This window comes from Gossypium hirsutum, chromosome A06 (assembly GCF_007990345.1).
Source record: "Gossypium hirsutum isolate 1008001.06 chromosome A06, Gossypium_hirsutum_v2.1, whole genome shotgun sequence".
Classification (NCBI taxonomy): Eukaryota; Viridiplantae; Streptophyta; class Magnoliopsida; order Malvales; family Malvaceae; genus Gossypium; species Gossypium hirsutum.
In genome coordinates, this window is record NC_053429.1 from 127,089,211 (window position 1) to 127,115,927 (window position 26,717).

The 26,717-nt window shown below is 29.9% G+C and overlaps 5 protein-coding genes and 1 pseudogene across 7 annotated transcripts; 3 read left to right on the forward strand and 3 right to left on the reverse strand.

The window, feature by feature from the left end:
* Positions 1-431: 431 nt before the first annotated feature.
* LOC121230867 (uncharacterized protein ycf23) lies at positions 432-5,778 on the reverse strand. The gene is made up of 9 exons (XM_041116373.1): positions 4,939-5,778; positions 4,777-4,842; positions 3,754-3,828; positions 3,050-3,112; positions 2,915-2,974; positions 1,988-2,077; positions 1,783-1,890; positions 854-976; positions 432-748 (listed from the first exon to the last, which is right to left on the reverse strand). The coding sequence occupies exons 1-9, from the start codon at positions 5,149-5,151 to the stop codon at positions 614-616; spliced, it is 933 nt and encodes a 310-aa protein (XP_040972307.1). The 5' UTR covers positions 5,152-5,778; the 3' UTR covers positions 432-613.
* A 2,165-nt stretch (positions 5,779-7,943) lies between these two features.
* Positions 7,944-9,386, forward strand: LOC107961077 (cation/H(+) antiporter 15-like). Its single transcript, XM_041115497.1, has 2 exons — positions 7,944-8,268; positions 8,355-9,386. The coding sequence occupies exons 1-2, from the start codon at positions 8,059-8,061 to the stop codon at positions 9,384-9,386; spliced, it is 1,242 nt and encodes a 413-aa protein (XP_040971431.1). The 5' UTR covers positions 7,944-8,058.
* An 883-nt stretch (positions 9,387-10,269) lies between these two features.
* LOC121230581 (cation/H(+) antiporter 15-like) lies at positions 10,270-11,556 on the forward strand. Its single transcript, XM_041115498.1, has one exon. It carries the CDS (start codon positions 10,270-10,272, stop codon positions 11,554-11,556), a length of 1,287 nt encoding a protein of 428 aa, XP_040971432.1.
* Positions 11,557-12,931: 1,375 nt separating this feature from the next.
* LOC121230868 (uncharacterized) lies at positions 12,932-13,447 on the reverse strand. The gene has a single exon (XM_041116376.1). It carries the CDS (start codon positions 13,352-13,354, stop codon positions 13,133-13,135), a length of 222 nt encoding a protein of 73 aa, XP_040972310.1. The 5' UTR covers positions 13,355-13,447; the 3' UTR covers positions 12,932-13,132.
* A 2,864-nt stretch (positions 13,448-16,311) lies between these two features.
* LOC107960254 (major pollen allergen Ole e 10) lies at positions 16,312-23,262 on the reverse strand. 3 transcript variants are annotated; one of them, XM_041116379.1, is made up of 7 exons: positions 23,085-23,262; positions 21,587-21,615; positions 19,905-20,157; positions 19,781-19,807; positions 18,619-18,647; positions 17,260-17,326; positions 16,312-16,537 (listed from the first exon to the last, which is right to left on the reverse strand). In XM_041116379.1, exons 1-7 carry the CDS (start codon positions 23,149-23,151, stop codon positions 16,497-16,499), a joined length of 513 nt encoding a protein of 170 aa, XP_040972313.1. In that variant the 5' UTR covers positions 23,152-23,262; the 3' UTR covers positions 16,312-16,496. The 3 variants fall into 3 exon arrangements, with proteins under 3 accessions (XP_040972313.1, XP_040972311.1, XP_040972312.1); XM_041116377.1 differs by having other exon boundaries at positions 17,260-17,494; positions 23,085-23,254; XM_041116378.1 differs by having other exon boundaries at positions 17,260-17,494; positions 19,905-20,139; positions 23,085-23,249.
* Positions 23,263-25,014: 1,752 nt separating this feature from the next.
* Positions 25,015-26,447, forward strand: LOC107961076 (chlorophyll a-b binding protein 21, chloroplastic-like; annotated as a pseudogene).
* Positions 26,448-26,717: the final 270 nt, after the last annotated feature.

The window sequence follows — 26,717 nt, forward strand, 5'->3', positions numbered from 1 at the left end:
GTATATGATAAATTTACCAAGTATATGATAAATTTACGATTTAACATTTTTTTTCTACCAATGAGACATCTGTTGGCAGTTTTAGTAAATATTGAGACCTTGAAACCATAAGTGTTCAAGTTTGAGTTCTGGTATATGAAAATTATATTTCAAACTACGCCCTTTATTCTATATTATATCAATAAAGTGTTGTTACTAAAATCATTAATTTAACCTATAAATACAAATTTTGAAGGAAAATGAATATTGTAAAAATGGATATAAATATTTTAGTTTTGAGGTTTTCAAAGCTTTTATAAAAATTATCATTTTTTTTTCTTTTGGTTTCACATGTCAATAATTGAAGGACTTGATTGATATAGTATCAATAGTTTGAGGATCTAAGTACAATATTTAAAAGTCTGGGGATCAAATTAGAATATGGGTCATGGTTTAGGGAAGTTTGGTGCAATTAACTCTTTGAGTGTAGTGCCTGCATAGAAAATCTGCAGATATGGTTATCTGGTACCACAGTTTCAACAGCTTGATCCCTAGAATCATTTCATTTTTACCCAAAATCCAGGTACAACTCATTTTTTATTTATGGCTAAAATGAAGATAAAAAAGCTGAAACCTACATCATGAAGCTCCTGTCAGTGTGTGTAATCTGTTGATCAGCAGCTGCCATTTTCAATGATTCCGCAATGCTTCTCACTTCTGCAACCATTGCTATGACATCATTAAGCTTGTTCACTGCTGATCCCACACCCTGCATTCCCCCCAAAACAAATTTTTACCCATTATTTCTCTACTTTTTATTTTATTTTATCAGATTAATAATGTCTCACTACAAATCTTAAAAAGAATTACATACCACACCAGCTGCCCCTGCTGTAATTGCCATTGGAGCAGTAACTGCACTAAGTCCAGATGAACACATTACTGGTATCTTCACTGCCCTAGATATTGAATATGCTGCTGCTAATGTTGGTGTTGCCTAATTGTTCCAAAACAATGAAATCAATATGACCTCCTACAAATCTTTTTATTATTATCCCAGTTCGAATCAATTAAGGGGTTAGTATTCACAGTTTCACACGCTTGCACAACATTACGTCCAAAGAAAGCTAGATCAAATAAAGGTCTACCTATTGCTTTCTCGAAAGCTTGAACTCGAATGAACAGTCTTTAACCCCTATACTAATCATGGGAGTCCATAGTTCACATTTGTCGAAAGTGCTTATACTCTAGTTAAGTGTGTGCTCCTATCTGGATTTAGTACAATGTTATCTAACCCGGGCCGGCTAGACCAGAAACCAATTGGTGTATTGGTCTAAACAAAGGGATTAGATCAGTTTTAGAACAAGGGTTGAACCACAAACCATGAATCAGTTGAACAGGGTTCTTCTAGGTTTTTATCTCAATTTTGTTTCCTTCCCCATTTTTATTCATTCTTTTCGAATTTTTCTTTTTAAGATTTTTGGACCGGTTGAACCGATTGGACCAAGAGCCACTGATCTGAACAGCTCAACCACAAGTCCAGTTCCAAAAACGTTAACAAAAAATAGATTTGGATACCTAAATCCGTTATTTGCTTTGTAAAACAGATTCGGATATTTGCAATATCCAAATCCTGTATTATCCATTACCATCCTTTCAATAGGATTGCATCCAATATCCACGTCGGACATACTCTCATATATAAATACGAGAATATAATCCTCTAAAGAGCCCATGTCGAACACATACCTAAATCCGGATCCTTACACCTAAACCCGAGTAACACACTTAAAAACCATTTACCTTCTCAATCAAACCAAGGACACCAGATTTTGAGGGAGCGGAACATTTTCCTCCTTCAGTTTGGATAACATCAACACCTTCTTTTTCCAGCATCTCTGCAAGCTTGACCTGTTTGGGGAGATGGAAAATGTTAAAAGCTCAAAGATCCATTCAAAAATGTCTCGTAACAGCTAAAGCTTTTTATGGATGCTTTAGGGTTTAAAACCTGGTCAGGGAGGCTAAGTGTGTGAGGCACTGTAACTGATAGTGTTATAGAAGGAAGATTGCTCCTTGTTTCCTTTGTTAGCTTTAGTATCTGCAGAAACATGATCAAACACAAATTGGAATCTGATATTGCTCCACTAGTAAAAACATTTCCAAGTATGTATTTAATAGGGATATACTTTTTTCTTAATGTTCTTTATATATATATATATTAACAGGGGCAAAGCCAGAAAAAATTATTTTTGGGGTCAAAATTAAGTTATAAATTTTGATAAGAGCTTAAATGCAATTTCATCATTGTATTAGCTAATACATTTATAATTGTTTTAAAAAAACTAAATTTAAATCTTATCATTTTTTGGAGAGCCAAATTGCAAATTTACCATTATTAATTTATAATTTTATAAAGTTTAAAGGGTAAAAATGACACTCTGAACACGATGGAATTTGAACTTAAGATGAACCCCTCAACGGAATGGAATTGTCCCTGGTCAAGGTTGTCTCCCAACTATGTGGAGAGCCTGAATGCCTAAGGCTGCTTAAAGAGGCAGTAGGTCCAATAGAGTGCAAGCTTGATGCCTTTTCAGGCAGCCTTTGGCACTCGAGCACTCCATAGAGTTGAGAAGACAAAACCTTGATCATAAACAATGCCGCGGATGTGTTGAGAGATCAACCGACCCTAAATGAACGACACTTCAAAGATTTTTCTCAAAAGAGGCGGAAATCCTTCAACAAAGACCTTAAAATTCCAAAGCTTTTTTCTCACCAACCACCCAAGGCTATGTTCACATAAGTTTGCTTAAATTATTCATTTTGATTCGTATTTTATTCGATGTTCATGTCCGACATATTTAAACATAAATATACACTCAAACCCGAGTTCAATTAACATACAGTAACTTCGAGTTACTAACATATTTTGATATACCTGCTCTGGGGAGAAAATAACACCAGCCTCGTAGAAGGAATCATAATTTCCAATCTCCACCTGCAATATTCATAAACTTAATTAACATAATTACAAGACTGGACCTTATTATTAGTTATTGTTTTCAGATCAAACCATCAAAGCTCCAGCTTCAACTGCTGCAGAAAATGCTGCTGGATCAACTGATGAAACACAAACCTGTAATAGCAATAGTTTAGTATTAGTTTAGAAAAGTGTTAAGAAGTTTGGTTAAAGATTGCATGTGCTTAGTATTGCTGTAAAAAAAAATAATGTGAAAAATAAAAATTAATTTAAAAATATTCAAACTCATTAATTTTATGATATATGAAATATTAATTTTTAATCTCAATTTCGAAATTGAGCAAATCGATCCCTCAAAAAAAAAAAAACAGACCAATTTAATCTCTGTCAAATTTTAAAAGGAGCAACTAAGGATAATTAATCACGACAATACCTTCTACCGTACATGATTTTGATTGGTATAATAATAAATTTAGCCCTCAATGTTTACATATTTTATCAATTTAATCTTAATTCTAAAAAAATTCAACAAATTTAACCTCAATACTTACACATTTACACATAATAATAATAAATACATGAGAAGATAAAGATATCAATTCGGTCCTTGGATTTATAATTTATGATTATTTTATTTAAAAATAATATGAAAATATGAAAAGACGAAAGTGTAATCATAATAATATTAATTATAATTTAAAATAAATGATATTTTTGTAATTTCATAACTAAATTGATAACCTGTGCTTAAAATGTGTGTGTGTGAGAGAGAGAAAGAAAGGTTAAGAAAATCATACAGGAAGAGAAGTTAAGCCAATGGCAAGCCTCACTAAATCTGGGTCACAAGCTATGTCCACATGAGTTGCTCCACCCTGAATTAAAAATCACACTTTTACATTATTAATTTCAAATAATAATAAATGAAATAAATAAAGGGTAAAGTAATATTTTAGTCTTTAAATTTAATAACTTTTTTTCGTCTTGATCCATTATTTTTTGTCCACATTAATTCCGAAACTTCACAGCTTTCTCATCTCTAAATTTGGATTTTATTATCACTTACAACATTTTTCTAAAAATAATTAAACTAAAAAATTATATAAAATTTTGGTTAAGTAACAGTCTTGACCCCAAAATGGTAAATACCCATTTAATCTCTTCAAAATTTGTAAAGTTATAAGTTAATATAATGATAAAATTGTACTTTGATCCCTTAAAATTTATAATTCATTGTTGACTCCTTAAAAACAACTTTTTAACTTCGAATCGGCTTTTTTTAAACTTTACGAATTTTTTTTATGAATATATTTAAGTAATTTAAATAAAAATTTTATATATTTTATAAATTTATTATTTTTAAAAAAATAAAAAAAATCATTTTTGTTATTTTATATTTTTAAGTACTATTTACGGAACAATTTTAACATACAAATAAACCAAAAGTTCAAAAGCATTTAATTAAGTGCCGCTGTTTTTTTCATCCAAATAGAAAAGGTAATTACTTCTTCATCAGTTATTTAAACATTTTATATTTCGGTGTTACCCATTATAACTGTGACACCCAAATTTCCTTTTTTAAAATCAGGCATGAAGGGTGGTGCTCACATGACAATGGGGGCACAAAAGTTCAAAACATGTGATTTTCGTACATAATTTTATTAGTAATCATTTTTATAAATAATTAATTTATTTAGGTTATTTCTAAAAAACCGACATAATCCTTAAGAATCCAAATTCAGAGATAAAATTTAGAAAATTTACCAAATTCCGAGAGTAATGTGATTAAGAAAAAAGAGTCAAAAACCAAGTTAAAAACTAACCTTATCTGCAGCAGTAACAACAGAAGCCACATTCTCTCTATCAAAATTCTGCAAACCTGAGATAATCTACACGCACAAAACGTTAAAAATCAAAACAACAAAGCAGAATCGAAAATCCACAAAGAAAAATGGGTTTTTCTTTTTTTTGAAATAAAAAAAAACCTTGAGAGCTCTTCTTTCATTGAAATCATTCAACACAGCTTGTTTTGAAGATGATAAAAGAGCTTTGGTATTAGCTCTTACACAAGCTGTTCTTCTGAGATTTTGATTGGGTTTTGAAGGGAAAAGTTTACCCAAAAATGGGTTTAAGCATTGATTCAAAGAAGTGTTGGAAGATGAAGCTGAAATCGCCATGCAAATTGAAGAAGAATTCATGTTTTTTCTTTTTCAAAGCTTTGGGTTTAAAGTTTTTCGAAAAGGTGAACGAGAATGGGATAAGAAATGGTGGCAGAGATACTTTTAGTTCCTTGCTCTAGAGATTTTTTGGGTTTTACTCCCCTTGGCCCTCAATTATATAATTGGGGGATTGGATTAATTTGAGTAAATTTATATATTGATACTTAAATTATATTCGATCTTATTTTAGGATAAATTATATTAGTACTTATTCAACTGTTAGTTTTTTTATTTAATTATAAAAAATTATAAAATAATTATTAAATTATTTAAATTTTTCTTTTTTAGTCGTCAATAGTTAAATTATTAACAAAAAAATAATTTAATAACATTTAAAATTGACATAATAATAATTTTATCTCTTAATATTTATATATTTTAACATTTATATATATTACGTAATTTGATTATTTTTTCTTTTTGCAGATTTACTATTGAAAATTAATTTTAAAATATGACTGTGAGATATCCTTGACAAGGTAGAAAAAAATGTCGGCGGGGGAGAGGGAGAGAATCAGATTAGATTTTAGGGATGATAGGGAAGAGAGAGAATGATAGAAAAGTGATGGTAGGAAGAGAAATGTGAGATAAAGTTGAGTAATTGATAGTGTACTTTACCTTTAAAAAATAAATATAATTTAAAGTAAATTATATCAAAAATTACCCTAAAATAATGTCGTTTTTATTTTAATCATTTTAACTTTTTTGTTAATATTTTAATCACTTTACCTTGCGTATCAATATTTTTATATTCTATTATAAAAATTATAAAATGAAAATTTGTTCTTTTACTCCCTTTAAAAATTACAAAATTTTTAACTTAGCACCCTCCTGTTATCAAACAACTGACCGTCCATTTCTCATCGGCATCAACATCACCGGCCGGCGTCTAGGTCATCGTCTAATTGGCTAACTTAGGAAAACTAAGACCGACTGTAATTAATTTGCATGAATCTCGCAAACAAATTACTACAGTTGATGCAACTGTTGAAGTTAAAATTCGATAAAGAAACATAAAAAAACTGACCGTTGATTGAGAACTTGGGGCTGATCCTGGTCACAAATGTTTGAATTTGGATCATCAATTTCCATCGCCGCTGCTTCGTTAACTTCGCCATAACACCTTCAACAACAAAAAAAAAACACAATAAGATTGCACGTGACAACGAAAATGACAAAGGTTTTTGGCAGATTTGTGACAGAAAAAATTCAACCAAAAACTATGATGGCATTTTACCGGCGAGCAAACAAAGTGTAGAGATCTAAAAATTTTGATAGTACCTAACGGTGTTACCTTTGGAATAATCTAATGGTAATGAAGAATGGCGTGCTACCGTAGACAGCCATCTGAGCCTTGAAGCACCACCAGTTTCGATTTCGTAGGCCTAGGCTATTTATTGCTGGGCCTTTAATTTGTTGCCGGAAGATTCCGTCAACGGAGTATTTGAATCTCGTCGATGTTGCGGTTCGTGAAGATGGTGGTGGTATGGGGGAGGTGAGGTTGGGGAATGGAGTCAAAGTTGTTTAGATGAAACGGAGGCGGGGAAGACCGTTGAAGAATCCGGCCAGAATCATGCCTTCGTCGGCGCCGGTGCTGGTACCTCGGAGGAAGAAGGATGAAGAATATGTTTGCTTTATATGCTTCGATGGCGGGAATTTTGTGCTTTGTGACCAGTGAGTTTTGTATTTTTTTTTTCATTTTTTTCTTTTATAGGAAAATGTAGTAAAATGAAAGGAAAATTTTAGTTAATAGGCCAGTTCAGATTAGACTAGATAATGGCCGGGCCGGGTTGGTGATAAATTTTTAATTCGTTTTTTTCGAGTTAACTCGAAAAAGAAAATTCGGTTAAAATTTTAGTTAAGTTTAACTTAGATAAAAAATGTTAAATCCGAGTCAAATCCAGTTCACTCGTATTAAATTTTTTTATAATATTATTTTTATATAAAAATAAATTTAAAAAATATAATACATAAAATACATTAAAGTTATTAAAATAAATATTTTTTAATAAATTAAAAAAGGTTTTATAAATAATATTAAGATAGTTGCAACTTAACAAATAAATTTCTCTAAAATAGTATCAAAATTAAAAATAAAATAAGAATTATACAATATCCAAATAATAACAATAGTAAAAAAATAATTAGGCAGATTCAAATCGAACCCTAGCCAAAAAGTTTTATTCAAAGCTTGACCTGTTTAGAAAACGAGTTTTTTTTTATCCAAGTCTATTTGTCATGCCTATATTTTAATTACTGTCACTTTTAGGTATATTTTCAGACGTGGGTGAGTGGCCAAATTTTGCTAATATTTTAGAGATTTTTTTTGTTAAGTTACATTTATCTTAATATTATTTAAATATAAATATTTTTTTAATTTATTAAAAAATATTTATTTTAATATTTTTAGTATATTTGATATATTATATTTTAAAATTTATTTTTATATGAAAATAATAATAATATAAAAAATATAATACGAGCGGACTAAATCATGCTTGAGTTTTAATATTTTTAATCGGATTATGCTTAAATAAAATTTTAAACTTATTTTTTAGTCCAGACCTAAAAACAGATCTAAAATTCTATTGAGGCTCAATCGGATCAATGATTAGGTATATATAAGATTTATGAATAATTTAAGTGGAGTATAAAAAAATAAAATAAAGTAAAAAACCCAGACCAAACGTACCATCAAAATAAAACCACAGAAAGTGGAACCAAATTGAACGGATAACCTTATATTTTTACACTTTACCCCGTTAGCCGTACCGTCTCACAAAAGAAGAAAAAGTTCATTTCTTCACTTTGACCCATTTCCTCGTTCCCCACAAAAAGCCACCACTTGACACCCCCACACCGGCGGAGAGGATCGATGGTAGCGCGATGGAGCAACCACAAAAGTTGGGCGGCAATGAGAATCGGTGTTTCATTTTGAACATCACCAATTACAATGGAATTTGGCAAGGACAAAACCCTTTCGTCGAAGCTCTCCCTATCTTCATCACTCAACTCGCCGCCATCTTAATCGTCACTCGCTTCTTTCACCACCTTTTCAAACCCTTGCATCAACCTCGTATCGTTTCTGATATTCTTGTAAGCCCCCTTGTTTCCATATATTTCAAAATTCATGTATATATATATTTCTCAAAATTTCAAACCATATTTCGATGTTTTTGCAGGGTGGAATATTGTTAGGTCCATCTGCATTGGGGAAGATAGTGTACTTCTCAGATTTGTTTCCGAAAAGAAATGTTATTACAGTGGAAACCTTGGCATACATGGCCCTTTTTCTTCACATGTTCTTAGTAGGCTTAGAGCTCGATTTAACTGCTGTCAGTCGGATAAGCAAAAAGGCCATAATCCTCACTATATCTGGTCTTCTCTTTCCCTTCATCGTTGGGGTTGCCTTTTTTTATTCATTGCTTGAATCCTTCGATCAATATCGGATTCAAGTTCACAATATTGGATGTGGCTTTCTATGGGCTGCCTCGTTAACCGTCACGAGTTTCCCGGCGATTGGTCGGATTCTATGTGACCTCAAGCTACTCAACTCCGAAATCGGTCGACTGACGATGCCAATCGCCCTCATCAGCGACTTGGGTTCGTGGATTCTTGTCGTTATTTTGATTCCATTTTGTGACAACCCCGCTAATGCACTATATGTTATCCTTGTGACAATAGTCTACGTAGTGGCCTCTTTTTACCTCATTCGTCCATTCCTTGGATGGATGGTTCATTTCACATCCGATGGCAACAACAACTATACTGATTGCTACTTGTGTTTCGCCCTCGTCGGAGTTGTCTTAAGCGCGTTCACGACCGACGTTACCGGCACTCACCCCATCGTCGGATCGTTCGTCTTTGGGCTCATCATGCCCAGTGATATCGCGCTCGTCTTGTTGGACCGGTTTAGTTACTTCATCTCGGGGCTTCTAATGCCCGTTTTTTTCACCGTCGCCGGGCTCCGAGTCGACATCTTCAAGATAACAAAGTGGAACCTCGTGTTTGTAGTTGTACCATTGCTTTTTGCCGTTAAGATCCTTAGTTTCCTACCGATTTCACTTTTCACCAACATTCACTCTAAAGATAGCTTTGCTCTTGGCTTACTTATGACCACCAAAGGGATATGGGCCATTCTTGTTTGTATCACTGCTTTGGACAAAGGGGTAATTTCATTTCTCTCTTTTTCTCTTTTTCTCTTTTTACCCTAATCAAATTTCGGGTCTTATCAAAATTATTAATAAATTTACATTTTTTTGTCAAAAACTTATAATACGGTTATTAAACTTATAATCGATTCATTATACCGATCATTAAATCGTTATTGGAAGATTACTAGTCAAGCTTTTAAAGAAAAAAAAAACTTAACAGCCTAGTAATTTAAATAAAAACTTTTGAATAGGATTAGTGATTTAAATGAAAATTTTTAAATAATTTAGTAATCATTTTTTAACTTTTTGAATTTAAGTAACCAAAACATAAATTACTAACAGTTTATTGATTTTGGATGTAATTTACCATATTTTACTTTATAATGTCATTAGATAGTCCAAATTGGTAACATTCTAGTTTAATCATAAATTATTAACCGTTACTGTTAAAATGTAAATTGAGTTTTAGCTCGATTGGCATTGCATTATTGCTAATTCAGGAGGATGTGGGTTTGAGTGTACTAAAACTTATTATCTTTCTATTTATGTGTTATACGAAATGTTGTAAAATTCTCAGTAAGCCCTTCATTTTTTTTAAATGTCAATTAAACATCCAAAAGTTTTAAAATTTTAATTAAATCCTTCAAAAATTTTGGAAATTCTTGTTGATCCTCTCAATTTTTTGAAATTTAAATTAGAACCCTAAAAAATTTGGAAATTCTAATTAGGCCTACCAAAATTTTAAAAAATTATTTAGGTCCCTCCAAAACTTGATGCCACGTTCCATTACCTGATCAAATTATGACAAATTAAACTATATGATTAAATCCCAAATTTGAAGATGGATAACCTTAAAAATATGCATATAATTTGTTTTTTTTTCTTATTTATTTAGGTTTTGCATGCTGGTGACTATGCTGTGACTGTTATTTCAATTTTGTTAATGAACAGCATTATTGCTCCCACCATTGCTACCCTTTACAAGAGGACCAATCTGTTCATAAAATACAATAGCAGGACCATTCAAGAAGCTAGGAACAAAACCGAACTTCGAATCCTCGTATGCATCCATTCATATTGCAACGTACCAGGTATCTTAAAGCTCCTCGAAATATCGCACGGTTCCGGTCACAATCAAATGACAGTGTTCGCGCTTCACTTCGTCGATCTCCCCGACCAGCCATCATCCGTGCTCATAGTGCACGACTCGCACAGCCCCCGGTTTGAAGAAACGAAAGCAAATGGTGGCCACCATGACTACGACAGCTCTGAGACGGACCAAATCGTCACCGCATTCAATGAATTCGAGAAAACGAACGACAATGTACGTGTCCAATCGTTAACCACGCTGTCGCCTATCACGGCAATGCATGGGGATATTTGTAGCTTAGCTGAAGACAAGTTCGTGGCACTCTTGATATTGCCGTTTCATAAGCATGCTACGAAAGAACAGTGCCTCGAAGAGATTATCTCTTCATTTCCTAACATAAACCAAGATGTGCTTGACAATGCCCCATGTTCGGTCGGAATCTTCATTGACCGTGGGTTCGAAGTGACCAACGGTTCGGATCCTGACTACGGGGTACATGAAATAGCAATGGTGTTCATCGGCGGAGCCGACGATTGTGAAGCTTTATCTTATGCATGGAGGATGGCGAGGAAGCCCGGTGTTCTCTTAACTGTTATACGATTATTAGAAACCGATTCCCGGGATCAAAGGAAATCAAATGAACTCGACGACGATTGCATAAATGATTTCCGAATACAAACATCGAACGACGAATTCATTGTGTACGAAGAAAAGATTTTAAATGATGGGGAAGAACTTATTGAGGCACTAAAAGAAATGGAGAATAAATTTGAGCTATTCATTGTAGGGAGACGAGACGGGGTAGACTCGCCGATAACATCCGAGTTACTTGACAGGATCGACTATCTGGAGCTCGGTATCATCGGCGACTTGTTGGCGGCATCGGATTCCGCTACGAGCTCCATCCTAGTGGTGAAACAGTTCGTTAATTTGATCGATAACAAAGTGATTGAAGATTTGATCGGGACACAATGGTTGTCAATGGACCGGTCTGCAATGAACTTCGGGAGCCGGCGATTGTTGATGGCGACTAGCAATACGTTATGGATGTACTCGGAACAGAAACTGAAAGAGATGCATGGTGTTGATGAAGGTGATGTTGACGACGGCGACGGCGACGGCAACGGCGTCAATCCCTAGTATAGTAGAAAATTAGCATAGTTTTAGCTATTCAAAACAGTGAGATTATGTCTTTAGTTCTTTTTTTTTTCTTCTTCCATTTTTTTTTGTTTACATTTTATTTAATATAATTCAAAAGCATTTTTTTATATGAAATATTATTTTTAAAATGCAAAATTTATATATAAAATATCATTTTACACCTAGAAGTGTATGAAAAATTACCCAATTCGAGTCCCACTATATACAAGTTATGTGTGGAATTATATAAAAAAATATAGTTGAAATTATATCGAAATAAAATATTCAATTAATAAAATATAAGAGGAAACTAAATTTTTATATAATCTTTGTATTATATTTATATATTATTATTATTATTATTATCTGAATTAAATAATTATTATATTTTCTTAAATATCAGTAAGAATTTCTAAATTATAAATTAAAGAGATCTTATGGAATTAACCATAAATTAAGGAGATCTTATGCAATTAATCAGTAACCTCGATCAAGAATTTCTAAATTATAAAATGAAGCAACATCAGTCCCTCAAAATATTTTTAAATTATTATTAAGCTTTTTTTTTTGTAAATGCTCATAAGCTTCCAATTTTTATTTAAAAAAATTAAACTTACCAAAATTAAAAAAAAATTCTAATTAAATTCTTCAAAAACTTTTAAAAATTTTATTTAAACCCCAGAACTTAATATCAAAATTCGTTGCAATATGTACTCTCTTTTTTTTAAGACGAAGTGGAAAATTTAAATTATATATTTTTATAAGAATTAAAATGTAATTTTACCATTATATTTATTGATATTTTTGTAATATTTTATTAAAATTAAATTACAATTTTACTATATATTATCTTATAAATTTATATATCTTAGAGAATGCAATTTTCCCTTTTTGTCGGCAAGGCACATGCCAACTCTTTTTTTTGGGGGGGTGGGGGGAGGGAAATTAATAAGGAAAGAATACGTCAAGAAACTCATGTATTAACTTTAAATAAAAGGTAGAATATGCTCCAGCCTCTGGATTTTTTATATATTTAAAATATAGTCCTTTTACATTTATTTTTTAAATCTTACTCCTTTATTTATGCATGTAAAATGTAAGTTGAATTGATTTTTTTTAAAAGAACAAATTCTAATTGTTGTTATCAATGAAATTATTGTACTAAATTCATAAATTCAGCTTTTAAAAAAATATATTTTTAAAATTCTTCCATTAAATCCGGGTTTATTACAATATTTTTTTATTTTAAAATATTTTTAACATCCAACTTCTCAACAACAAAAAGAAAAGGATTAAATTACAAAACTACAAAGAGTAAAAGAACTTAAAACAAAATTCAACCTAAATAAAACTTCCCCAAATAAAGACTGAAAAATTACCAAATAAGTTATCTTTCTTCCCTATATTTCCAGTTTCCCACCACCTTTCAAACAAGTTCTAAAACAAGCTTTAACAATGGCTACAAAACCCTAATTTCGTCTCCATGAAATCACTTTTCTCTCAAAACCCAGATCTGAACCCAAAAGAAAATGCCAAAAAAGAACCCAGATATAGATACATGTACATACAGAATCTATCAAATTTGACATCCACAACAAAGATAGAAGAAACAGAGAGTAGAAACCAAGAAAATCGCTTCGAAGATGGAAGCAATTTTGAAAAGCAAATCGTCAAGGAAAGAAAAGTGATGAATGTTTAGTCTCTTCCACTTGAAAGCTGACCCTAAAACGTACTTCCACCTCCATGATTCTTTCTTGAGTAGCCTTTTGAATATTGCCCATATCTTTGTTCTTCCCATTATGGTTTTTCTTTTTTTTCAAAATATTTTGTGGGATTTTTAGAAAAAAAAAAAACTTTGGTTGAAGAAGAAGAGGGATTAAGAGGCGGTTTATATATATATATATATGCAGATGGCGTTGTAGCTTTATAAATTCTAGACGAACAACTAAACCGCGTTTAGATGAATAAGAATTTAATAAAAAAAAGTATAATTTTAAATTTAGCCCCTAATATTTACCTTTTTATTATTTTAGCTTTAATTCTACCTTCAAAGTTTAATCAAATTACTTTTGACTGAAATATTAAAATTTTAATGGCTTTGATACTCTAGCCTACGTGGCAATTAGTGTATATATTCATAAAAATTTAAAAATAATTATACACTTCAGTATTAAAATACATATAAATTGTCATACAAGCTAACACGTCAATGCAACTAAAATTTTTACAGTTTGGTAATTTTTCTGTCCAAAAAATGTAAACATTAAAGACAAAATTAATCAGATTATTTCATACTCACGACGTGAGTGAAAAAAAATATTTATAATAATCAATTAAAGTATAGATGGAATGGTAAAGGTTTAATATAACCTATTAGATATTTTATTTAATTTTTATTTTTTTAAATATTTTATATAAAAAACTATAATATTATTCATTGTTGTGTACTAAATTTTAACTTTTATAAAAATAGAAATTTTAATGGCATATTTTTAACCTAAAATGAATGGACACCATTTTTCCACCTTAAACAAAGGGATCACTTTTATTAAAAGTGGAGATTAACTATTTAAATTAGGTTTATGTCAATTAACTTTGATGGTAATTGATGTTAATCAATTAATAAACAAATCAATCACTTGTTTTGTGAATTGTGATTGGGGCTAAATTGTAAAAGCTTAGGGACTTATTAATTATTATCCCATGGGAATAAAGCCCTTTTTTTTTAAACCTAATTTTCTAGATTCCCCATTACTTGGTGGGTTTAAATATATATATAATTTGCAAAGATTTGGGAATAATCTTTTTCTTTCTTTCTTTCTTTTTTTACCTTTTTTCCTCTCTTTTTTTACCATAAATATTCTCCAATTTATTTATTTTTTATATAGAAGAAATTCACATTGGCCTAAAATATATATAAAAAAATAGGTATCAAAATATTTATGTAAAAAAAATTAATGTGAACACGATATAAATATATGAATTTTTTATTTGAATATAACAAAAAAATCATCGAAATATGTATATGGAGAAATGAGTTTTAATAATAAGTTTTTTTTAGGGTACTTCAATACCCATGAATATCAAATTCTCTAACGGATATTACATATTAACATGTACAGTCTGTTGTTTAATCATTTTTTGATAAAATGACATCACCTTGACACCAATAGATATCGAGGTTATTTTAAATACTTTTCAAGATTCCCTTAAAGAAACCTTTACTTTATTGTTATCATACAGATAGATTTGACTTAATATAGTAAGATCACGATTTTGTGGGTGTCAAGTTCAGGCCTTTTTGTTATACAAAGAACTCGATATTTATAGATGTCAAGGTCATGCTATCTTTATAGGCCATTTTAGCATGTGTGTGTGTGTGTGTTTTACCATAAGTAGTGTTATGAAATTTGTCATTAGTTTTTTTTTTTACCGATATTATGTTATTAATGTATTTACCAATTACTGATACTAAATTTGTATATGTTTCTATAGCGATGTTATTATTGTTGTTACAATTGTTGAATATATTAGATGTGTATTATAAGAAAGTTGTGTTGTTCTTTTTGCTTGCCGTTGTAATAAATTAATATTAATTTTGTTGAATTCTTTGTTATTAAGATCTGTTGAAATCGTTAACATTTTTGTAATGTTCGAAATTTAATAGCTCCAATTGAGAAGATGAGGATTACATTGAATATGTTACCATTAAACATTTATTAAAGAACTCGACGAATATGGATATCGAGGTATCTCTAAAAAAAATTTCTCATATACAACTTTTTTTCTATATTCAAAATGAAAAAAAATTTAAATATACGAATGTATTAAAATATATATAATGCGAATTATTAATAATTTCTGGTTGACTCATGATACTAGTATATATATATTATTTAAGCCCTTATCTATGTTGGAGTTCTGAGTCAACCAAGCGTCGACTCGGTTAGGAAAAATATGAAAATGTCTTTCCGTAATTAAAATATATTATATTATTCAATGGTATTTTAGTCATTTAAAAAACCAACAAGAATGCATTTGATTGGATTTGAACATGTGTTATTCACATCAATAAAGTGTCAACTTCATCACTGAATCAAAGTTTAATTTCAATACAATATGTACATTTTAATTATATTTTGCATATTTTATTATCTACATCAATTGTATATATCGATAATGTTGTTGGTTGAGTCGGTGCCACAAGTCAACTCGATACTAACTCAAAATTAATGACAACATCACGATAAATAATTGTAGTGCATTTAATATTTTTAATATGATGTGTTTACGTGTTTAAATTTCATTTTACTCACAATTTAATCATTTTTTTATTTTAATATCGTACATATTTTATGTATTATTATTAATTAATTAGTTCCAAATCACACATTTTATTATTTACTGTATGTTATTTTTAAATTAACTTCTGTGTTCTAAATACATAACTTCCACACAAATACGTGCATAATGAAATTTATAATATATATGATATGTCATCGTCTAGTCTATTATTTTTGTGAGCCTATCCTTCATGGAGATCAATTTTTTCATTTATGAGACATTGTCCCTGGATGTGACGTATTTTATTCTAAGGTCAACAAGCCCTTTTAAGTATAAGTTCACTTGCATGATGATGCGAACTCATTAGAGCAAATTGTACCATTTGGGTACTAAAGTAAAGAGGATCGAGTCGACCCTGATTGGGTAACGGATCGTTAATAACAAACACCATAACAATATCAAAATGGAAAATAGAAAGAAAATTTGTAAGTCCATTAAACCATTAGATAAGTTATAGAAACTGGAGAGTGAAAAGGAAACAACACCAGATTATGAAATTAAAACCCAAATTTGCTTTGGGAAATTCAGACAGATAACCGAAAGAACATGAAATCTTGCGACAAACATTAAGAAACTCCATTGTAGTGTTTTTTTTTTCACTGCACTGTGAAACAAGGGTAGGAACAGTTCCCATAACCTGCAAAAAAAAAAACCCTCAAAAATCCAATCTCAAAACGAGGTTATATATGGATCAACTTCTTTTGAAAAAGTCTTTGAAATATCGTCCGTTTGGAATTGACATACCCGTTAACAGGTTGATATTACTAAATCAAGTGGTACCGTTTTTCCTTAAAGATTACTTATACATTTTATGTTTGGGGTTCAAACCCTACCAAATAGTCACCATTTTCTGGATAGATGTCTATGTGTTATATATAGTTCATTTTGATTAGGTGTTCTCGTTTTGTGAACACGTGCTTTAAGTGGCCTCTTCAGGCACTCAAGCTATTCATAAAGTCGGGAGAGAAAATCCAAACTCGACTTAGGACAATACGAACCTGTTGAGCAGAGGGGAGCAAGAAATGACCTTGGTCTCCCTCTGTCAAATGGTAGAATTGCTATATAAGATCCTCCAATAAGTAAAATAATAATTTTAAGCATTTTAAGCCTTTAGTTAAAGGGAAAAATTCAAAATTTGCCCCCTCCAATATAAGTATTTATAGCTTTGACCCTTAAAATTTTATAATTTTATTTTAACTCTCCTAAACAAAAATTCCTAACTTCTCCCCTATGGTTCATTGACTCCAAACAGACAACATGAAGACTTCTCCGAAAAAATCTACCTTCTCTAAAAAAGTAAGTATATATATGTATATATATATTCAAATAAAGCAGCTAAAACAGGGTAATATAATTTACTTGGATCACTTGAGACAATCAGGCTGGTTTCCCTGAAATTACAGTTCGATTTCTTCCGCCCGGTGATCTGGTAATAAAGATTCATGGCGTACGATGCATGGTTAATGAGTGTTGCGGGATAATAGCAAACGCCGCCGGAATGAGTGGCGTTGCAATCGACCAGGTTACAGGCAAAGTTTATGTTCAGCTGTAGTAGCTCATCACTTGTTCCTGGCTTTGCCACACACCAAGTTTCCTACACCCCCTCCCCCATTAGCACACCATTAGATCCCGAGTTTATATGACCCATCCACCTACCGAGTACTCTCATTTTCCCCGCACAAATCACGTAAAATTGCGCTAATGATTTTGTATTGTCTTTTTTGGATACCCAATTATTGATTCTTCTCGAGCCTCAATGTATTGGAGATATCCAAAAAAAATAATACCGGATTGTGAACTCGACATGGTTCGAGAAATGAGAGTACTTTGTGGGATGGGGACATAATTGTAAATTTAACCTTTAATGTTTACATATTTTTTGTTAATTTGGACTTTATTTATTTTTTTAATTAAATTTAACCCTTAACCTTTTTAAAAAGAGTCAAATGTGAAAATTAACCTTTCAAAAAGGGTTGAATTATTTTTTTAATGAAAATATTGGCTAAGACATTATATTTTTAAACATGGTAATTCGCATAACAATTCATGTGTATTTTATGCTATTTTTAAAAATTTTATATATTACTTATATTTTTATGAAATTTGTATTTTTTATTTTTTTGAATATTTTATAATTTTTAAATTATTTATTGACGTGACATATAAAACAAATAGTGTTATGTCAACATGAAATACATGTAGATACCACATGGGTTGCCACGCCTTAAAAAATTAATGTTTTAGTCAGTAATTTTTAATAAAAAAATATGATTTGACTTTTTTTAAAAGATTAAGGGGCAAATTTAACTCTAAATTGACAAAAGATGTAAATATTAAGGGCTAAATTTATTATTATGCCTATAACTTTTAGTCCACTTTGGTACTTGTATTTTTTTTTTCTCTTTGATACTTGAACTTAGTAATTAAGTTTATTTTGTTCTTCGAACTTGATAAATATAAAAGTCTAATAACGTGATACTCTAATATTATGCCACGTCACTATCTAAAACTTTTAAAAATATATATTTAAAAATTTCAGGCAATGATGTGATAATTTGAGATTATACCATGTCATTAAATAGGGACAGAATTCAAGTTCACGATCTAAATAAACTAAATTACCAAATTTAGATATTATATTTATTAAAATGGACCTAATTATTATATTCAAAAACTAAAAGTTATATTAACCCTTGAAACTTTCTTTTATAACATTACCGATGGTTCTTCGTCTGCTAGACCTCCACCTGTAAAAGGGTTTACCAACACAATCTTAGATTAAGCAGATTAATTGTAGTAAATAAAATTGGGGATTAGTGTCGTGTATGAGTATGTTTGATTCGAAAAAAATTTCATGTATTAAAAAGATGGGTAAATTACACTTTTCGTTAGTAAATTATTGGTAAGTTTTCATTTTGGTAACTTAATTTCATTTAAGTTATTGGACTATTAAAATCGATGTTATATGGTTTTCCCTGTTTCCATTGCATGCACCAATCGAAAACTCTCTTTTCCCTTCTTAGTTCAATTTTGTTTTCATGAAATAACTTTAGATGTTATAGATATGCAAACCAAAATTCAAACAGTTTTTTTCTCTAATCTCCTACACTGGCCATCAAATTGACTTGAATTTAAAGTATGTTTTTCTACTCAAACATGGATACTAATCCACAGTACTAATCGTCGCTTGGAGCTCACTAGCAGAACTTTTTTTCCAAAAAACTTAATGGCCCAATGACTTAAATAAAAACTTTTAAATGGTTTAGTGACTTAAATGAAATCTTTTAAATAGTTCAATGATCAAAATGAAAATTTACCTATAGTTTAGTGACTAATGATGTAATTAACCCTAAAAAGATTATACTCTTGTACCCTTATTCAAATTTACATTGGACTAGATTTGTCAAATGGGTGGGAGGATTAGTTTTGGATCGGGTTTGCCCTTCAACCCACCTTTGGTCTAAGTCATGCCGAGTTTGAATCATTTTTGGATTTAGGTTAGGTGGGTTCAATTATTGACCTTTTACGGGTAATCAAATTAGTAGGGGTTCAAATTTGAATTAGTCAGATTAGATTTTTGAAATTGAGATAGAACTAACATGTCAATGTTTAGCAAAGGTAAATTGTGATGGGAGTCAAGGAGGGCCTTGATCCCAAAATTTTTAAAAGTTCTCATTAAGCCCCTAATTTTAAAAAATAATAATAATTAACCTCCTAATTTTTTGAAAACTCTCATTAAATCTCTAAATTTTTTTAAAATTTTAATTAGATCCCTAATTTGTCACCAAGATTCGCCACTAATCAGATATAAGTGTTAAACGCAATACCAAATAGGATCACAAAAATTAGTAAAAATGGAAGCTAATAATAAGTAACATACCACTATGAAAACTGCAGTTACCGTAACCTGCAAAAACATAAAACAAAGAACCATAAATTCACTTAGGCATTTAAACAAACAGGTAACAGACACTCTAATTAAGTACTGGGAATGGCACACTTACTTGGATCAATCAACGAAACCAAACCCGAGTTTATAAAATTACAATCAGCAAGGTGCCTGCCATTGGCTTGATAATACAAATTCATAGCAAACGAAGCATGGTGCATTCGAGAATTTGGTTCAAAGCAAGGACCCTTAGGGTTTATAGAGCCACAATCTAATTGACTGCAAATGTATTCAATGTTGGCAGCCAGTGCCGAATTGCTAGCTAATGGATTTGCAATGCACCAAGTTTTCTGCAAATAATCATGGGACTGTGATAAATAAAAAAAAAAAGAAGTTTTTAAGTAGGTTAATATAGGGGTGAAAGTATTTGATAGGTCCCTTTATTATAGGGATCAGATCAAATTAGTCCCTTTATTATAGAACTGTTCATGAGTTGAGCTATCTGTCCCAAATTTGAGAGGTTTAGGTGAAAATATTAAGCCTGAAAAATTGAGTTTGAGCGAAAAAATTAGGCCCGTTTAAAGTATGGGTCGGGCTTAGACTCAAACATTTAAAGCCTAAGCTCGACCCTACCCGTTTTCTAATTTTATAATATATTATATTATGTTTTATATATTATATAATTTATAACACATAAAAACTAAATCTATGATAATATAAAATACTATAATGTAAACTTTAAAAAATATTAAAATACCTATATATAAAATTTTAATAAATGAAAAGAATTATATAAAACTATTAAATATTAAATTTAAAATAATATAGATATTTAAAAAAAATCTAAAATTAATATGGGCGGGGCTAAAATTGGCTTGGGTTAGCCGTCTTTGTTCTGTTAAAAATAATCAAATAAGCCTTAATGTCAACAGAGTTAATCTTTATTGTTTAAAAAGAATTTTATTTCGTGATTTATAGAGTTAATATTTTGAAAGCTTTTATGATTTTACAAAATGAAATATTTTGTTTAGAGTCAAAAACAAATTGAAAAAAAAAACCGATTGTCATGTAGTTTTTTAAATAAATAGTAAAGGCTAACTCTGTTGAATTTTGACATTGTTGGATTCTTTTTAACAGTACATTGACTAAATTGATCTATTTAATTGTATGAGGACTAATTTGATTCAGTCCTAATAATAGAGAGACTTAGCGAATATTTTCACCTTAAAATATGTAATCAGTTCTTGTACTTTGGTAATTTTTTGACATTTGGGGTCCCTTTAGATGGGCACTTACATATAGTGTAGTGCGTTTAGCTCTTTTTTTATCTTACACTATAATATCTAATCTAACCACCACCGCTATTTTTATCCTAACCGGAGGTAAACGCACTGCCCATCTAAACTAAGTCTTAGACTCGTACTTAAAAAGTTAAACATTAAGTCTTTTGACTTTTTCGATTTAAAAAATCATAATCCAACCATTAGTATTGTTATTATTTTTTGTGTCAAAATTTATCAACTTGATAAGTTGATTTGACTATTCTCATATGACTTGAAGCATGATTGATAAAGAATATACATGCGAAATTGGTAAATTTTGACGGTAAATTTTAATAATATAATAACTAGATTTGAATTTTTAAATAAAAAAAAAGTAAGAGGATTTTAACCTTTTTTTTAAGTGTAAAAATACAGTGATTAAATCTCGCATTTTATTAAAATACAAGAACTAATGATGTTTTAAGTAAAATCTAACTAAAATGTTGAAGTAAATGTATTAGGTTGAATTAGTTACCCGTTCATTAGGTATCGTTTGAGAACTTCCTGCATAAATAAAAGTGTACATGGATCAGATCGAACTGAAGTTTAATTTAAAAAAAATTTGGGTCACAAGTGAAATATATAAAAACTATACCGAACTTGCAATGTATATACACGTGTCACGTATCATGTCAGTCGTATAAATATAAGCACAACATAAATTATTAAATGTGTTAACATTTTAAATATAAATATTGTTATATCATATAGGGTTAACATTTTAAATGTGTTAATCCTAAAAAAACCCTACCTCTTGAACATGGTGGTCATACCTTCAAGGACAGAACTAGAATATTTTTTGAAAGGTACAAAATATAATTTTATCATTATATTAGCTTATAACTCTACGATTTTGGGAGAGATTAAATTACAATTTTATCATTTCTTTTAGCTACAAGGTACGAGGTAAGCCTAAAATCGTTAAATTTTCTTATATCTTCTTTCTTACTATATTATTATAGTTATAATTGTTTATTTGGCCTTCCAATTTTACAAAAAAAATATTGTAGTCCTTCAATTAAATTTTCACCTTTTTAGTTCTTAAACTTGTTTTTTTTTGTTAAATCACTCAAAAATGGATAGAAAAACTAATGTTTTTTCACTTTGTTGATGTGACATACACGTGAATTGCCACGTAGATGACACGTAAGCATTTAATTAATTTTTAAAAAATTTAAAATTTAAAATATATAAAAATTGTTTTTAAAAATTAAAAATTATTAAAATTATAAAAAAATATTTTAAAATTTTTAAAAATTAATTAAATGTTAACATGTCATCCACATGTAAGCCACGTTAGCAAAGTTACTAGACGTTAAATTTTCCATCAATTTTGGGATGATTTGACAAAAAAAATGCAAGTTTAAGGGCTAAATGAAACAAAAAATTAAACGAAGGATTAAAATAACTTTTTTTATAAAGTTGGAGGGCAAAAAAGTTCGCTTTTCCATTATTATATGCTTAACATTCTTTATTGGTTTAAGCATCGAAACACAAGTTATGACACCCTTTGTTATGTATCAGGTTCGTGTTTTTTGTTTAATTGTGTTCGAAATTATCGAGAATAATAAAAGCATATAAACAAAAATAGAAATACTAAATGTTCAAATATGTCATAAATCCTTATACTCTTTGTAAATTTAAAATTTAGTCCATGTACTTTTATTTTTAGGAATTTAGTCCCTCCACTTTTCAAATTTTAAAATTTAGGTCCAATTGCTAAGATTATTTTATTAAATTCAGGTTTATTACAAAGTCATTTTTTTAGTTACATTGCTATCAAGTAAGTATTTTTTTTATTTCAAATTTAACAGTGTTAATAATTGGATATAAATTATGAAATCTAAAAAATAGAGAGACTAAATTTTTGAAAATAAAAGTACTAAAACTAAATTTAAAATTTATGAAGAATACAGGGACTTACGGCATATTTTAACCAATATTAAAATGTAAAAAGAATCAGCAAAACTTACCTGAGTACAACAAAGAAAACATAACAAAGAGGGAGAAAATGGGAGTGGAACCAACTGGTTTAGCCATTTTGGTGCAAAGTGGAATAATATTTGTAAGAGAAAACAAAGTTTTGATTTTTATAACAGAGCTTTTGAATGTTTATAGTTTTTTTTAGTCCCCAAAGTTGGTTTTTAAAGCATTTTAATCCTCTTAATAGCATTAAATAAATAAATAAATAAATAAAATTGTGTAACTATACAAAATCATTTGCCAACAAATTGAATGGGTTAGGTAATATGTTCAATGTTCGTGTTTATGTACCCACTTAAAATGCATGCATTATTTTTTGTCTTAAAAAAATCGAATTTCAAGGTGAGGTGATTCAATTTTTTAATTAAAAGTTTCGAGGTCAAGTCGGGTCGAGATTAAGAAAATCTATTTGATCCCATTTTGCAAAAATACCCCTTTTTTTTAATTTTATAATGGATCCATTTTACAAAAAAAAAACTTATAACTATGTTTTATGTTTTTTAAATTATAATTTCATTATTTTATAAGAGTTTGTACCATATATTTAAATTATAATTTTATATATTTTGTTGTAATTTCGTAATTTTATAATATATATTTGGTTTAATTTTTTAAAAAAATTAATATTTTGTAAAATATTATCTAAAATTTTGAGGTAGAATGGGGTGGGATCGAGAAAGTTATTGTTGGGTTGGGTCAAGGTCGAGGATGATTTTTAAAAATCAAATCAAATCGAGTTTAGAGCAAGATTAAGGCAAACAAAAAACTACCCCTCCTCGTTGCCATATGTAATCGAAATAAGTTAAAGGCTTATTTAGATTCAATCATTGTTATATATATTAGAATTTGTCACGGGCAATGTGATAATATGTTCATTATATATGGTTTTAAAAAAAATAGTGTAATTAAATTTAATTAATATAATAATTACCTTTTGTGGATTATAATTGAAATTTTAAATCCAAGAAGTACGATGACCAAAATTAACTAAATTAGATTAGAAAATTAAATCCGTAACTTTCATAGAGTGAAAAAATTAATAGCAAAATTTGACTAAATTCTCTTTCAAAATATATTTTTTAAAAGGGATAATAATAAATTTTTCCTTAACATTTATATTTGTTGTCAATTTGGTCATATTCAATTTTTTTCAGTTAAATATGACCTTTCAAAAAGAGTCAAATCGCTTTCTTTAACGAAAATGTTGGTTAAAATATTAATTCTTTCAACGATGTTCGGGTTGCAATCTGTGTGGTAGTCCACGTGCACTTTATGATGATATATCATCTTTGTCTTATCTATCATGTTAATAAATAATTTAAAATTTTCAAAAATATTAAAAAAAATACAATCCATATGAATTGCTATGCAGATAATCATGTTTTGAAATTTTAACATTTTAATTAGTATTTCCATTAAAAAATTATCAATTAGAATTTTTTTTAAAGATTAATAGTTAAATTCGACTCCTTTTTATAGGTTTAGAGATAAATTTAGATAAAATAAGAATAATGGTGAAATTGAAACAAATGTAAGCATGAATGGCTAAATTTGGCATTATGCCAAAGAGAAAGAAAAGGTTATCTGTTATAAGTGGATATTGATTGGGCTACCAAATACTCACACGTGGCATAATTTCATTGGTATAATAAACAACATTTAAAATAAGCTTGAGATTTTTCATTTTTTAATTATCAAGAAATTTCCCCCAGAAAAATACCAAAAGTATAATGCATAAATGGTCTCTAAGGATGCCACGTGGGCATTGAAAATAGAATTTCTAAAATGATAACCAACCAATAAGATTTCACCTATCGATATTTGTAAGATAAAAAGTACCATTTTCACAAAAATCTATATAAACACCACAATCGAACATTCAATTTTATATAAATATATATAACAATAACAACAACAACCATGGCCACCATGGCACTTTCTTCCCTGTCCTTAGCCAGAAAAGCCATGAAGTTCTCTCCGTCCACTCTCGGGATCAATGTCAGTGGTTGTGTCTCCATGAGAAAAACCACTAAGCCAGTTGCCTCTTGCAACTCGTGGTATGAATTGGACAGGGTTTAGTACTTAGATTCACTCTAGATTTAATCTAATCATAGGTTAGGTTGATCCGAATTGATATTAAATTTTAGGTCTGTTTTTTAAGTTTGGGCTTGGTCTAAATAAAAAATTATTAAACTCGAGCTCGATTTGACTTGTTTGTATTAAATTTTTTATATTTTTTATAAAAAATAAATTTAAAAAATATAGTGCATCAAACACATTAAAAATATTAAAATAAATGTTTGTTAACAAATTGAAAATACATTAAACAAAAATCTTTATACTTAAATAACACTAAGATAGTTGTAACTTATCGAGCAAATATCTCTAAAATTGTAGCAAAATTAACAATAAAATAAAAATCATACAATATCCAAACAATAACAATAAAATAGTAACAATATGCTAATAAAATGACAACAAAACAATAAAAAAAATTTCAAACAGAATTAGGCTAGGTCCGAGCCAAAAAAATCGTATTCAGTGCCAACCCATTTAAAAAACAAGCTTTATTTTTTATCCAAATCTCTTTTTCGAGTAAATTTTAAAATATAAACGAATAACTTGACCCATGATCAGATCTAGTCCACTCTCTAGTAAACTACTGTTTTACTTGACAGGAGCGTTCCCTGGAGATTACGGTTGGGACACAATTGGGCGGATGACCCAGAGACCTTTGCTAGAAACCGTGAGCTGGAAATCATCCATTCACAATGGGCGATGTTACGAGCTTTGGGGTGCATTTTCCCCGAGCTCCTAGCACGAAACGGAAGCCGTGTGGCTCAAAATTGGTTCCCAAATCTTAAGCGAAGGTGGCTTTGACTATTTGGGTAACCCAAACTTGATCCACGCTCAAAGCATCTTAGCCATTGGGGCTTGCCAAGTTATCTAAATGGGTACTGTCAAGGGTTACCGCATTGTTGGTGGACCGCTCGATGAAGTAACTGACCCGTTGTACCCTGGTAGTAATTTTGACCCATTAGTTCTTGCAAATGACTCGGAGGCATTCGCTGAACTTAAGGTGAAAGAGATTAAGAACGGGAGATTGGCTATGTTTGCGATGTTCAGATTCTTCGTTTAAGCAATCCTGACCGGAAGGAACCGATTGTTAGGGAACTTGGCTGACCCTGCAGACAACAATGCTTGGGCCTATGTCACCAACTTTTTTCCCGGAAAGTGAGGTTAAAGAAAACAAAGAGGTGGTTTTATATCTTCTTATGTATTCTTTGTTGGTTAGTGATGTAAAATATGATACAAATCAATGGAAAATTTAAAATATGAAATTGAAGGATCAATTACTTTTTAAGTCTTAATTGACATAAATTTTACAATCCAAAATATAACAATCCCTTCCATCACTTGATCAGTTTACACGATCTATTCAGTTAAAATCGGATTGATTAATCAAGCCTATATTTTAACTAATTAGCCAACTTATGTCTTAACAACCTAACCAAATAGACTTAATAAGTTGATATTGATTGATTAAATTAACTTTCGAATTTTTTTTCCTTCCAACTTTGATTCAACAAATATTAAAAATTTATAAAAAATATTAAAAATTA

Coding starts and splice junctions, on each gene's coding strand:
- LOC121230867 (XM_041116373.1), bottom strand. CDS start 5,151: ATGAATTCTTCTTCAATTTGCATGGCGATTTCAGCTTCATCTTCCAAC. Junction 2,975..3,049: donor TTGAAGCTGGAGCTTTGATG/GTTTGATCTGAA, acceptor TGAATATTGCAG/GTGGAGATTGGAAATTATGA. Junction 977..1,782: donor TCCTTGGTTTGATTGAGAAG/GTAAATGGTTTT, acceptor TGGAACAATTAG/GCAACACCAACATTAGCAGC.
- LOC107961077 (XM_041115497.1), top strand. CDS start 8,059: ATGGAGCAACCACAAAAGTTGGGCGGCAATGAGAATCGGTGTTTCATT. Junction 8,269..8,354: donor GTATCGTTTCTGATATTCTT/GTAAGCCCCCTT, acceptor ATGTTTTTGCAG/GGTGGAATATTGTTAGGTCC.
- LOC121230581 (XM_041115498.1), top strand. CDS start 10,270: ATGAACAGCATTATTGCTCCCACCATTGCTACCCTTTACAAGAGGACC.
- LOC121230868 (XM_041116376.1), bottom strand. CDS start 13,354: ATGGGAAGAACAAAGATATGGGCAATATTCAAAAGGCTACTCAAGAAA.
- LOC107960254 (XM_041116377.1), bottom strand. CDS start 23,151: ATGGCTAAACCAGTTGGTTCCACTCCCATTTTCTCCCTCTTTGTTATG. Junction 20,158..21,586: donor AAACGATACCTAATGAACGG/GTAACTAATTCA, acceptor TATTTATCACAG/TCCCATGATTATTTGCAGAA. Junction 16,538..17,259: donor GATTGTCTCAAGTGATCCAA/GTAAATTATATT, acceptor TTTTTTTTGCAG/GTTATGGGAACTGTTCCTAC.